General features: G+C 42.3%; 1 protein-coding gene across 1 annotated transcript in view; it reads right to left on the reverse strand.

The window, feature by feature from the left end:
- AGBL4 (AGBL carboxypeptidase 4) overlaps nucleotides 1-15,211 on the reverse strand; it is a 1,215,313-nt gene that overhangs the window by 500,539 nt on the left and 699,563 nt on the right. Inside the window, exon 5 of the mRNA XM_066376234.1 lies at nucleotides 4,973-5,189. Within this exon, the coding sequence (XP_066232331.1) occupies nucleotides 4,973-5,189 (217 nt within the window). The remainder of the gene's footprint in view (nucleotides 1-4,972; nucleotides 5,190-15,211) is intronic.

Consider the following 15,211-nt stretch of genomic DNA (forward strand, 5'->3'; position numbering starts at 1 on the left):
TATCTATCCCTCTCTCTGACTCTCTCTCTCTCTGTCTCTGTTAAAAGAAAAAGATAAAAAAAAAACTATCAGCTCTAAAAATGAATGAAATACTGATATGCATTACAACATGGATAGATCTCAAAAATAAGCTAAGTGAAAGATGCTAAATGTGAGTACACAGTATATAACTCCAGTTCTATGAAATGTTCAGAAATGGCAAATTTAGTGGCAGAGAGTAGATCAATAGTTTCCTGGGAGAGGAACTAGGGACTATCAAGGGAACTTTTGAGGATGATAAAATGTTCTAAAACTGAATTATGGCAATAGTTGTAAAACTATCAATTTACTGAAGACCATAGAATTTCAGTGGTCCCTCATCTATTGCGGGGGTTAGGTTCCTGAACTCCCCACGATAGGTGAAAAACCACAAAGTAGCAACCTTATATTTATTTTATTATTTATATATATTTTAAGGCGTTATAAACCCTACCCACACTCTTATAAACCTTTCCCATGCTGTTACTAACCTTTCCCGCATTTATTTTGCTTATTTTACCGCAAAAATAATTAAAACAATAAATTTATAAAAATATCTATATATCAGAAAATCCCACAATATAGCAAAAAATTTGTGATACAAAATTAGATATATACAATTTTAAAATCAGTGATGCAGTGACAGCGCAAACAGTGAACAGCGATATGGTGAGAGACAACTGTGTATCTTAACAATGGGTGGATTTCATGGTATGTAAATTATACTTCAAGAAAATTGTTAAAACAACAAGAAAAAAGATGTATTTATCTTAAATGTCTGATTGTGGCTTTGACGCAAATACAAAGAGATTTTATTTGGTGGAGTTAGAAGGGGCCACTGGTGAATAACAAAATAAAATGCCATTATGTATAATTAGTAGCAATAGCAGCTATGCCCTTGGTGATTAATAGTTTCAGTGCTAGAAATTCAAAATCTTGCTTATTGCTGGATCTCCCTAAGATTTGGATGTTGGCATGTTTAGCCTTCCCACTTGTAATTATCCTCCCTCCAAATTGGAAGAAGGATTAACTAATTATAGTAGTGCCTTCAGATACAAACTACATCAAACGGCCTGGTAACCAAGAATTGTCCTATCGGCAAAAGTATGCCAGAAAGCTTTAAAACTTCTGGTATCTGTTTTGAAGCCCAGAACAGGAGGATTAAGCCAACCTACAGAGCTTCCCTAATCTAATTTAGCCAGCACAGGTACACCATGCACTTTCATTCACTTTATTTTCTTAAGATGCTGCTTTGAGTAAGGTAATCCTTTTCTCAAATATACATTGTGAGTCTTGGTAGGTCCAATGCAGAAAGCAGCAGTGGGTCTATCAAAGCACCAGGATCAGGTGTTTAGAAGCCCTGGGTTTAATCTTGGCTCTGACATGAACTAGCCTTGATGCATTAGCCAGGTAACTTAACTTTTTAGCTTTAGATTATCTATTTGCCAAACTGGGATAATCCTGCCTATTCCAAAAAACTATTGTGAGAAATAAGATCAATAGTATACATGAAGTGCTTAACCCAGCACCTCTGTGTTGAATATAAATAAAGGACATAGCCACAATTCCTTAATATGACAACAAGGCTTTCCAGAGTTTGGCCCTGACCTTCTTCTGGCCTATCTTAATCTTCCAATAGATTCCCTGTTCCAATTAAATCAGATTTTTAACCAGCTACCACCATGCAATGAGTCAGACCACTTCCTGCTCCCTGGCTACCTTCTCCCCTCCTGTATTCAGCTATCCCTTCTATCTTTCCAGACTCAGCTTAGAGCCCATCTTCTCCATGATGTTTAGTCTGGCTATTAACGCTTTAAACAATTCATGAGGGCCTTAACTATATATGCTTTTAAAAATAGTATTTTGAACATGTCTTATTTCTTCTGGTATAGAAGGCACTTTTGGAAGTACACAGCACCTCTCACAGGGTCTGAAATAGGACAGGGACCTCAAATTATTTATTCAAGTCCAGCCTTCTCATTTGATAGGTGAAAAGCTTGTCCCCAGATAGGGAAAGTAACATTCAAGGTCATATGTAGTTTGGTATTAGAGCCGGAAGCAGAATTCAGGTGTCCAATAGCAGAGACTTAGGGCTATCCTTCAACATCAATTCTCCTCCCTATGTTTAGGACTACCGATTTTTAATGGGAAACACGGTCACCCAGAATGAAAACTCCATTTCTCATCTTTCCTTTAGTTAAAGATGGTTTAAAGGGAAAGTGTCACATAACTGCATCTTCTCTTTTCACCCCCTACCTCCTTCATCCTGCTTCCTGGAACACGGATGGGACGGTACAATTCCACATGGAATGGTGAGGCCAAGGGCCATGGCCCAGAGCGGGCAGAGCAGAAAGCTGAAAGACCCTGACACCCAAAGGCTTTCAAGGAGCAGAGCCATAACATCCGCTCTGGATTGCCTACATCTACATTTTTATATGGATGAAAAATAAACTTCCATCTTACTTACATTGTTATTTTCTATGTGTATTTCAATATTATTGGCAGCTTAACTTATCCTATTATCCCACCTATCAGCTTTTTGATGCTCTTAACTCTTCCGATTGCCTCTAGACATATCTCTTAAGTAATTTTTTCCTTCATTCAGTAATTCACTCAACGGCCATTCAATGTGTGCATACATTCTGTCTGCCATAAGTCTAAGGGGGGCTATGCTGGACAAAGGAATGAAATGTACAGATCTTGTACTTAAAAGTCACAGGTGTTGAATGAAGTTCTCACTCTCCTAATTCATATCACAATTCATATGTCTGGTGAACATTCAGCTCAGAATTTCTCTGACAGTCCCATCTCAAATAATTTTACTGGTTCCAGTAATATATGATTGATCAGACTATGTGTGCTTAATGTATTTTATTTGCCTCTTCACATCCACTCTCTGCCCTTCTCTGTTTTCTTTGCCCAGAGAGGCTTATATGTATGGGTCACATCAATGAGTCCTCTAGCCCTCTGATTTCTGGTTGGGTTGGTCAGTAAGGACCCCTAGAAAGAGATCAGAGGGAAGTAAGAGAAATGAGCTCCATGTATTTAGTTTTCTCAGCTCCTTCCCTATGTAATCATTTCAGACTGACTTTGTTCCTCAACTGAAGATCACTGTTCCACTCAAGGTGGCCAACTACATGACTCTCTACGATTGGATTTTGGTAACCATTCCTTCCCTTCACACCCTTGGAGCTGTTACTCGCCCCAGGGAACTGCACTATACCCTGTGGTTGCCCTACACACTGCCTGCCCACACCTTGTCAATAGCCCATTTATTAAGCCCTTCTCAGACTGTCCTAATAGGAGGCTGCCATCTGTTTCTTGCTAGCACGCTGGCTGATACAATGTGTCCCAAATTTCAGTTCAAAATATATAGGCACTAGTTCTACATGGTGCCCATTAGAAGCACTGTTAAGAAGGGGGTTATAGTAGAGGGAAGATATTTGCAAAGTTTAGTACATTGAGAATCTCAAGCTGTAAGAATAGCATGACTATTAGCTTTTGAGACAGGATGTGGCTCTCACTTACCTGAGCCATGCACAAGACCTCTTTATTTGTCCCTTTATATGGGAAGGGGGTATCATGGATCAGATTCTATGTCTTTTAAGCAGTCTAGTTTTGAAAACATTATTTAGACAGGGGACTCATTTCCAAGTATAACACATAGTCAGTAGACAGAATCTATTTTTATACCAACACATATCAGAAACTCAAGTATAGTATTTTCTGCCAATCCCACCAGTATCTTCACGTAGGATGTTTAAAGTGCTCAATAACCTGTTTCAGAGGTACAGTCCATACTTCTTGAAGAGTAAAACATAAAACCAAATTATCATCTGCTTATTCTTTACTAGTAATCAAAGTATTGTTGACTACAGAGAACAAAACCTATGCATCCAATGTGAAGAACAATTTCAGATCCTGGGTTGTGTGGGGAGAGAGAGAAAAGGTGAGGAGAGAGGTGTGGTAGACAGAACAATGCACCTCTCTCCCAAAATGGCCAAGTCCTAATCCCTAGAACCTGCCAATATGTTACTTCACATGACAAAAGGGACTTCACAGACATGATTAAGTTAAAAATCTTGATATGGAGCGGTTATCCTGGATTATCTGGGTGAGGCCAGCGCAATCACAAGGGTCCTAAGTAACAGAGGAAGGCAGGAGATTCAGTGTCAGAGCGAAGCAGCATGAGGAAGACTCGACAGCCATTGCTAGCTTTGGAGACGGAAGGGAACCCCAAGCCAAGGAATGCAGGCAGTCTCTAGAAGCCAGAAAAAGCAGGGAGATGACTTCTCCCCAAGAGGCTGTAGAGAGAATGCAGACCTGCTGAAACCCTGATCTGAGACCAACTTCAGACTTCTCCTGAACTGTAAGCCAACACATTTGTGCTGTTTTAAGCCACCAAGTGCATGGCCGTTTGCTATGGCAGTAATAGAGAGTTGATAGGTGTAAGACTGAAATCCAGAGCCAGAGAATGGAGCCGGGGAAGGAGGAACGGTTGGGAGCTGATGGATGGCAGAGTCAGAACACTGCGGGCAGCACATCCCAACTGCATGCCACTTGCTAATCCACACTGCAGGCAAGTTAAATTCACTAAAAAACACATCTAGATTTTATTTCAGAGGCTCACACTCCGTAAATGCTTTCTTGCCTTTTGTGACACCCAGTAGAAGCTTTCTTCTTTCCTCTCAGAGTTTCTGGAAATTAGTAGTAGAATGTTTGTAAAGCTATTAGAGAGCTTTATCGGCTTTGTTCAAAAGGATAACATCTGTCTTATATCTTATTCTATGACTTCCTGATGGGCATATTGTAGAAAGAATTACACATTAAAAACAATAATTTTTAAAAGTTCCAAAGCATCCTGTCTACAAAGCACTAGGATCCATTCTTTGTATCCTATGGAAACCCACTGCTAAGCACCCTGCTATAGCCACTTATTCCGAACGGGCCTTACCACACTCTGACCCAGCTGCTCCCGAAAGAAATAATTCATGCCTTTCTTCTGCAGGCTGTCCAGGTAATGCTGAAAGCGAGTGTATGTATATGGGTAGCAGTAAGCAAATTGGTAAGTATCTTCTTCTCGGTCAAAACAAAATGCAAATGACATCACATAATTCTTCCTATGGTCCGGAGAGCGGTAGTAGTAAACATTTTTAGGTGGCAGCCTTTGCCTGAGAGATACAAAGAAAAACAAAAAAGGTCATATCAATTATTCAAGCTTCAAAAGGTAATAAACAGGAATAAATGAACACAAAAACTATAACATCAAAAACCCCAGGTGGTGGTCAGGGACAACAACACATACCACCCATCGTCAAAAAGGACTGAACCGGCAGCACTTTGTTCAAAGTCCAGCCCTCCCGTTATCAACTGTTTAGACAAGGCAATGGTAAACAAAGACGAACAAGTCTTATTCATTGTTTATTCTTATTCTGATCTGAGCCCCTATTATATGCCCGGGCATTATGTTAAGTTCTTGACATACAGAGGTAAGTAAGGTAGGCAAGGTATTGTCTTCATGGAATATGTATAGTAGTGGGGAAGCAGTCAATAGAATATTGAAAATAAATATACAATATAGTTACGGAGTCTAAAAATGCTTTGAGGGGAAATAGAGCGTGATGTTACAGCAACATAAACAAGGATGCCTACTTTTCCTAGGGTTGTTGTATTACAAGGCTAATTCAGACCTTTAAAAATAACTAAAAACTATGTATTGTGAATATTCAAGGGCAGAAAGACTATTCAACACTTCTTTAGATTACTGCTATTATTTTTCTACAGACCATTTCGTAAGGCTAATTTGCCAGAGAGGCACTTTGGGAGATACCGCTCTGAAATACGCTGTGCAGGCAGTTTTGCGAAGCCGTCATGTTCCTTCTCCGGGAAGCCACACGGAAACACACATGTGGGGACAGGCACAGGGTTGCAGTCACCACTCCTGATACTTCTTTGCGTCCCCTACTTCCCAGGTTCACTCAGTCAGCCATGCTGCGGGAGAGCCAAACCATTCACACTTACAGAGGAAGCCTCTCATTTCCGTTTCTTCAGGTCCTGTTAATTGTACAAAATCCACCTCGGATGGTGTCTTTTCCATGATCGTCCACTGACAATTTCAGGCCAGCTCAATCCCCACACTCTGTACGAACATGCTTTTTTATTGATGACTTCCTAAGTCTTATCTGTTAGGATCAGTGTGGAAGATTTGTAAGGGCCAATATGTTTCTGGGGCTCTGGCACAGACAGTGGAGAACGTAGGGTTCACCTGTAATGGCCTGGCATTCAACTAAGCCAAGGGGCGCAGAAACACGTGGAGGAGAGCGCATAGAGGAGGGTAACCGAGAGGAAGTGGCGGAAAGCAAGAATGGTGCTGGCCCGGGTAGGGCAGCCTCAGGAAAAGTGTTAAGAGCTCCAAGAGCTTTATGACACACCCTTAGTTTATTTCAGAACCTGGTTTCTCCCTGGTGTCTTTCTGAAACTGTATAAACAGGCAGGGTGGGAGGTGAGACTGGGGGCTTCCTGTGGGCGAGCAGAGGTCACATGACACTGATGTTGTACACAGACTGGCTTGTGCTGCTTTTCTGTAGCCCCGGATGCTATGAATCCATTCAAACAATAAGTAGAATGAAGAGACGGGAAAAAGACAAAAGTAAAGGAAGAAATACAAGGAAGGGAGGACTGAGGGAAAAGAGACAGGAAGGAATAGACAGGAGATACTGAGCAGGGGTTGTTTCCAGGGCTCGTTCCACACCTGATTTAATCCTCACAGCTATTCTGTCCAGGGGGAGATTGCTATTCCGCTTTGCAGATGTGGTCAAAGCCGGGATTCAATTATGTCTCTATCTGGGTCCAAGTTCAGTACCTGTAACACTTCTCCGTGGTCCCTCCTGATAAATTGCGGGCTCCTGGGATTCCAGCTGTGGGTGTGTCAAAGGTCAGGAGGCAAGAGGAGACTAGTAAAATGTTACGATGGCAAAAAAAACTGATTGTGGCTACCACACGAAGAGTAAGAAAGAAATCATGAAAAATGTGTCTGAAGAGGAAAGCAGAAGCCAGATTGGAAAGTGACTATATAAACCATGTTAGAAAATTTAAACATTGCCCTGAGGTCACAGGTCAGAACCTGAAAGTGCCGAGAGGGACAGGATGTGGTATGAACAGCATCAGGAACACAGCTTTTCACGTAGAAGTTGGTGGTAGTATCAAAGGCTGTCTGGGGTGGTAGGCCCACCCATGGAATCCATTTGTTTCCTACTCCCAAAGCCAGGAGGAATAAGCATGCAAGTAACAAGTCTTCTTGTAATAGAAAGATAACTTTGAGATGACCTCCCTAGGCATGCCTCCTTTCTAACCAGATTGCTACCCCAAACCTTCCTATATTGAGCCTGACAGTGGCGCAGTGGATAGAGTGTCGAACTGGGATGTGGAGGACCCAGGTTCGAGACCCCGAGGTCACCAGCTTGAACGTGGGCTCATCTGGTTTGAGCAAAAAGCTCACCAGCTTGGACCCAAGGTCGCTGGCTCGAGCAAGGGGTTACTCAGTCTGCTGTAGCCCCACAGTCAAGGAACATATGAGAAAGCAATCGATGAACAACTAAGCTGTCGCAATGAAAAACTGATGATTGATGCTTCTTATCTCTCTCCGTTCCTGTCTGTCTGTCCCTAACTATCCTTGTCTCTGACTCTCTCTCTCTGTCTCTGAAAAAAAAGCAAACAGACGAACAAAAAAAACCTTCCTATATTGAAAATTTGGAGATGCCAGTGTTGAGAGAGAAAAATAGTAGCCTGGGAGGTACATGAGGAGTGAAGAAGAAAGTTGTCCCTCTTGATTCTTCTGTATGTGATGTGTCAGAGAAGAAACCGCTCCTGGGAGGCAAGAGAGGAAGTATTAACCTCCGGAACAATCAGACCTTAGTTCAGGGGTCCCCAAACTATGGGCCCGCGGGCCACATGCGGCCCCCTGAGGCCATTTATCCGGCCCCCCGCCGCACTTCCGGAAGGGGCACTTCTTTCATTGGTGGTCAGTGAGAGGAGCATAGTTCCCATTGAAATACTGGTCAGTTTGTTGATTTAAATTTACTTGTTCTTTGTTTTAAATAGTGTATTTGTTCCCGTTTTGTTTTTTTTACTTTAAAATAAGATACGTGCTGTGCTCACTTCGGCAGCACATATACTAAAATAAGATATGTGCAGTGTGCATAGGGATTTGTTCATAGCTTTTTTTATAGTCCGACCCTCCAACGGTCTGAGGGACAGTGAACTGACCCCTGTGTAAAAAGTTTGGGGACCCTTGCCTTAGTTCTTTGTTTTGTTCAGCAAATTTCATTAAGCAGAGTTTGATTAAGACAAGAGGTAAAGGAATCAGGGGACGAAAAAAATTGAGGATCCAAGTGAGATTATTAACCATAGAGCTGTATCAAAGGAAAAAGTGGAAAGTGGAAAGAAAAGAGTGGGAAATGAAGAGCAGAGAGCGCACCGGCCAGGGCGCGGAGTGGAGATAGAGAGAGTAGGCAACGGTCTGCGCTGGTGGTGTGACTGCAGGCGCAGGGCCGTGAGGCTGCTGGAGGAAGCCAGGCCCAGGGTTCCGGATTTGCTTTCAAGGTGCATGCCAGGGAGAGAGGCCTGGAGATCCCCAGCTAATGGTCTGTAACAGTCACTTCAGGTCCTGACTCAGAGGTCTGAGTCTGAGCACAGGTGAGCATGTCTTCATAGGCAAGTGATTCCTACAGTCACAGGTCCCTCAGGTAATGATGCTGATGTTTTCAACTCTTCATTTACTGATATATCCGATCAGGGCCCATGCTTTAAATCCAATCACCCCAGTTCTCTCCTATTCCAGCCAAGTTTAGCAACTTGACTCTGAGAGCCTTGCCTCTCCACCAAATTTGATTACGTGCTATCAGGAGAATTCATCGAATGCCTGCAGCTGTCCCAGCTCCTCTCCTGAGCCCACCGGATGCCTAACCCGATTTGCAGACAGAGTGAAGGTAATGGGCCCTGGGGTAATCATTCAAGGAAGCTGAGATGCTGCTTGGGGCTTAGATTTTTCAGACTCTGCTATGGATACAAACAAAAATCTATTTGAGAAAGGCTCAGCAGGACAAATTTGTGAGGACTTCCAAGTAACACAGAGAATAAAAGAGAAGAGGACGGGATGTGGGAGCCATGTCTCATTAGGGATGCACTCCCAGTTTTCTTCTTGTTTTGCTCACTGTTGTTTTCACCATGTCTCAGGCATGGTGTTAAATGTTTGATAGGCATTATCATTTAATCATCCCAATAACTCTATGGGCTATGGGCTATTAATATCTCTTTTACACAGATGAGAAAATCAAAGCTCAGAGAGGTCAAGATCCCATGAGGTCTAGGAAGAAAGCAGCAGGGTCTGAATCAGACACAGGCTAGTGTGACCCTGCAGTCTGCGCCCAGAGTCCCGACAGTATCTTGCCACCGACCTTTCTCCCTTACCACCCACCTCACAGCCTTACCTTCTGCTTCCAGAAATATCTGATTTCACGGTACTCTCCCTAAAAACTTTCTAAACAACTCCGTTTCCTCGCATTTTAGTTTGGCTCACAGCACTGCTCAAGATCAGTCTGTAATTCCAGCATCATCAGCCAGGAATTTTATTTATATGAGCAACTTACAAGTCCCTGACACAATTTTGTGCCGTACCTGCAGTACCTCTGTGCCATCATATTTGGTATTTCCTCCTCTAGGACTGCCTCCCGTGCCATCCTCACTACTTGGTAAATTGACTCACAGATGTAGCATACTATGGATTATCAATAAAGGTTTAAATATTTTTTTTTACAATGAACTAATTAAATAATAAACAAAAGAATGTATAAATAAATGCCTATCCTTTGCCAGACCTCCTCGGAAGCCTTCTCTGACTATTCATCTTCCATTAATTTTTCTCTACTTTGACATATGATATTCAAAAATGTTTTATCACCTGATTTGCCTCTTAACAATGGGTAACAAAAGTAAATGAGAATTTCTTCAAAGAAAAGGTAGGAGGATTCTTTTTTTTTTAATTTTTTAAAATTTATTCATTTTAGAGAGGAGGGGGGGAGATAGAGAGAGAGAGAGAGAGAGAGAGAGAAGGGAGAGGAGCAGGAAGCATCAACTCCCATATGTGCCTTGACCAGGCAAGCCAGGGTTTTGAACCGGCAACCTCAGTGTTTCCAGGTTGACGCTTTATCCACTGCGCCACCACAGGTCAGGCAGAGGATTCTTGAAGACAGGAACAGTGTCACCTTTTCCTTCTCTCACTAGAAATGGTACAGAGAAGTGTCAAATAATACTTGCTTATTTTAAAAAGCAATGACAAAAAGAAAAGAAGATAAATGGTAGGCATCATAGGGAGGCAAGTTTTAGCTCAGCATAAAGACTCTTTAACATTCGGCTGAAGGGAAAGCAGAAAGGTCCACATTACAGGGCCGTGCAGTGTGGGAAGCTTAAAGGGATCCCACAAGGAAAGTTCCTGTACTTGGTATTAGGCTAGGGCAGCCTTCTGATTCCATTTAACACAGATAGTATGAGATACCAGTGGGAACAATAAAACAATAATGTTAATAATTATTACAATACTAATTTCTAATACGTATACAGTATATCATTGATCATGCGCCAGGCAATTCTAAACATTTTATAATGTATTAACTCCTTTAATTCTCACAGCAATCCCCTGAAGTTATTCCTATTATCCCATTCATAAAAATGAAGGCAGGGTAGGGTCAAGAATGTATGACACCACAGAAGACTCCAGGAAAATAAGAGTCTATGATACCTGATCCTGCCAGAACTTCAAGAAGTATCCAAAACCTGTGTGCTCTCAGAGCTCAGTGACTAAAGGCTGACCCAGCTCTTGGAACAAGCCATCATCTTGGGTCCATCCTGAGGACTGACGAGGACATCCGCACAGGTGAAGGAGACCCATCACTCACATCCTCAGCTTCAGCTGTGTGTGTGTGCACATGTGGGTGAGCACACACATACACACATGCATGCACATACTCAACACATTCACAATCATAGTATACATGCCTTTCTATTATAGCCTCTATCTCATTATAACAACATGACTACACGCCATTCTCCACCATCAGATTGAGCCCTCCTTGAAAACATGGTCCATATATTTTATTGTTCATCTTTGTTTCTGCAGGATTTAGACAGAGTCTTGCAGAAAGGAAGTACTCAAAAATAATTATAGATTGGATAAATTAATATATTTTTGAGTGAGATTTAAGAGTTATTATGAGTGACATTTAAGAGGTAACAAACTAGAATAAATAATTTCAGCCACATCAACCAACATATATAGATTGTACGCTCATCATGTGAAGCAGAGAGTCATACCCTGAATACATTATCGTCTCAGAAAGCTCCCTGCATTTTTAAATGTTGGTCTGGCTGTCTTTAATTGCCTTTCCCATACTTTTCTGCATAGTGAATTCCTACGTAGAGAAGCAAGGCCCAGCTCATTTCCTCTTTGAAGTTTTTGTCAGCAACTCCAGGATGAACTAATTGCTCTAAATACTAATTGCAGGCACGGCTGTATTTCCGATTTATCTCAAAATCAATAGCACTTAGCATGGTGCTTGACCCTGAAGAGGAGCTCAAAGCGTGTTTGTTGAATGAATGAGTGAATTTATGACTTAATGAATGAACGATTCCTTCCCATTTGCCATCCTCTCTGCCTTCTCTCCAAAATGTCAGTCAAATCCCCAATGCATTGTTTCGGAGGTTACCTGAGCCCGGAGGAAAAGGAGAAGCCCAGGACCTAAAGGTGTATGCAAGTCTCTCTAAAACAACATCATTCCCCAGCCCTCCTCAGGCCTCCTAAAAGACAGGAATCCTAATTTCCTCCCCAATCAAGCAGAAAATAAGGATATGGATAAATGCATTCAAACCCCAGAGTCTTCTTTGACAGTAGACACAAACTTTCCCTTCAAATTGCCAAAAGGGACATAACAAAGAACCAGTCTTTTCAGACTGTAAGTCCTAAAGGAGGTATGCAGAGCACAGTCACTCAGACACCTCCACAGGGAGTGACATATATTAAGTGGCTCTTGTACACCGAGGATGTGCTACCTGCATGAGGTACACCACGTTCTGACAAAGAAACACTTATTCTTCCTACCATACCAAGGCTGTGCTACCTGAAATCCCTTCAGCTGCAATCGCAGAAACAGGCTCTTGGTTCTCCTACTTCGTCTACCCAGGCTGGAAAGCAAACTGGCTTCTGGCTCCACAGGTATATTTGAAATTGGGGTGAGGTTTCGATTCCTCTTCCCTTCCTGAGGGCAGCTGAGTCTCTGGTTTGTCATCCACATCAGTACGTGGCCCATAGTCTATATTGGGCCGGAACAACCCAGCTCGTCACGGGGTTTGAGTCAGGGGCCGCCTCCCTTTCTTCCCTGGCATCAGGCACAGCTAGACACCTGACGTGGATGTCCACATTATCAAGCTACCCTCCCCAGGCAAATAGAATCTGCTCCTAATTCCAATCCTATCTTCCCCGAACAATTATGATAGGGCTTCTGTCACTAGCATATCTATTCTTATCTTTCTCCTCACTTTGTCACAGCTAATCTCGTGGTGAGTCACGGGGAGGGGGAGAGAGCAGAGAGAGTCTCAGATACAGGCAACACATTTTTACACCGGGAGGGCAGGCGTGCGTCTAATCAGATTACCATCTTATCAGGGGTGATGGGCACTGGGCGGGAGGAGACAGTGCCACGTACTGCCAGGCAGTTTCTGATCACGGAAAGACATTGCTTTATTTCTGAATTAACCTTTTTGTCCCGCACACGCTATTGTTTATTTTTCCGAGTCTCTGTGTAGGATCTTGTTGTTGTTGTTGCTCTCTGCCTCCTGGAGAAGGACACCTACACACTGTGGCAGCAGCTGCTTCTATTAATTTCAGGCCATTAAAAAAATTAAAATTAAACCCAATTACTTTGGCTGGTTTAGAGCCGGGGAATAGCTGAGACTGATTATTCCCCCTGGTCATGAACAGCAACAATATTCCTACCTACGTGTGGCTGCTGGCGGAATGCTAATAACGCAGCCGGCAACTCCAGGGACAGGCTCCCAGCACAAGGACAGACTAAGTCACGTACTGTCTTCTCCAGTCCGGATTCCTAAGACGCTGTGAGAAGAAAACACTGGACAAGAACTAGGAGCTGGGTGACAGTCCAAGTGTAGTCCCGGGACAGGACTCTTTCCCTTTGGTGCCTCTGTGTAACATGTGGTAATTAAAATATGTCCCTCTTACGTGAAAAGAAATGTGCCTTCAAAACCATCATTTGCCGGGCTGCAGAACGGTTCATGGGGCAGCATCAGCATGCTGGTGCTTTGGGGTGGGGCAGCAGCCCTTAGCTGCAGTGGTTCAGGTTTGCACTGAAATTTTGCATCCAAGTTACCTGGTCGCTGCATCCTGTGTGGAATAATAATAAAGTTTCCAGCTGTGAAGTCACTGGACTGGAATGCCCTTGCAGTCGCCTTGCATAGATGGAACCTAGTGTACTGAAGGCACTCAGTAAATATTTTGACTGAAAGACTAAGTAAAGCAGGCAGAGCTGAATTTTGATTGAACAGAGAGATCGGAGTTCAGTTCCAGCTCTGGATGCCTTTTAGAAAAGTAGTCACTGCAGGGTAGACAGAACGTGGCCTTGGGCTCTCTCTAACCACTTCCATTACTTATTTGTCATGTAGCCTTGGGTCTGGGTTTCTACATCTGTAAAATGAAAATGATAGCTAGCACATGGATTTGTTTTGAAGATTCGAGATGAGATTAATACAAAATAGACACAAAATAGATCCTCAGTAATGGCACTGAGATTATCACCATGCTCTGTGTAACGGATAGTTGGCATCACACTTTTCTCTTGGTTCAGAACAATGAATTCCAGTTTTACACTCAGTGTACTTACGATATGAACTGGGCAGAGCAGGGCGGGCAGGGGAGAAAGGAAAAACTGACAAAGGATGAGAAACCATTTAAATACACAGTCATGAGAGAAAACCAATGATAACCTTGTTTTCTCTTCCTGACCATTTCTGGGCCCAATGTAACCAACAGCTCCCTGTCAAGGAGATATACACTTTCTCATAAAACTAAGTGTGCTCATCCAGATACAAAAAGGCAGTTAACTCCTGCAGGTCCCACATGGTGGTGGGAGAAGTATTCAAAGGTGCTGCTCCCCCCCCCCCCCCCCGGGAGCCCGCTGTACCAGCCCACGCCGCAGCAGCCTGGGCAGCAGCTCGCCAGGGCCATGGAGCTTTTAGTCCACTAGTTGGGATGGATAGGAAATGCGGGAAACTATTGGTTAGGTGAATGGGAAATACGTTTGAGAAATAGAGTCTGAGCAGTCCTGCTTATAGAGAAGAGTCTGATTGCTCTTGGCATATTTATCATATAGTGTAAATCTAAAATTATTTATTTTATTTTTGGTTACATTTTATAAAAAAAATATTACAATAAACCAGCAATTTTCTCAAATACAAAAGTGCATGTTTTAGGAAACTCAAGTACTAAGTTTCTATTTCTCATGAACTTCAGTGATGAACATGTAACTTCTATAAAATGTTTCTCAGTATTTATGATCCACTGAAGGGAGTGTATGATAACGTGACCACATAAAAACCAGCAGACACAAATCTGCTAAATAAACATCAGCATCTACTTGACTTAAGTTATTTTAAGAAAACTTATGCCCAAGGACTATAACTTACACATGTAAAAGCAGAAGCACGGAAGAAAAATGATGGAAATATTTTAGAAGAACAGTCATCTGCTCTAAGTGACAAGCCGCACTTCAGAGTGATGTGTAATGTCACTTGTTAGGGTACATGACTCTTCTTGTAATACATTTCCAATCATTTTAAATTCCAACTCTTCCTACATATAAAGTGGTAGCTGTTAACGGTTGTTGTTTTTTCTGTATTAGCAGAACTGAAACCAGCAGTTTTACATCTGTGCCATCAGAGGTTTCAAATAGAAAATAATTTAACTTAATTCCAATGTAATTCAGTTACTTTCACCCAATTCATGGACTCATAGCCAAGCTTTTGGAAACTCATTCGGTTGAAGATAAAATACTTCCTTTGTGGTAATAATGCTAATAACTCAGTTAAAAAAATGTTTCGATATTCATGTTAAAATTATTTATTTTTGTTA

The sequence above is a fragment of the Saccopteryx leptura genome, chromosome 3, assembly GCF_036850995.1.
Source record: "Saccopteryx leptura isolate mSacLep1 chromosome 3, mSacLep1_pri_phased_curated, whole genome shotgun sequence".
Classification (NCBI taxonomy): domain Eukaryota; kingdom Metazoa; phylum Chordata; class Mammalia; order Chiroptera; family Emballonuridae; genus Saccopteryx; species Saccopteryx leptura.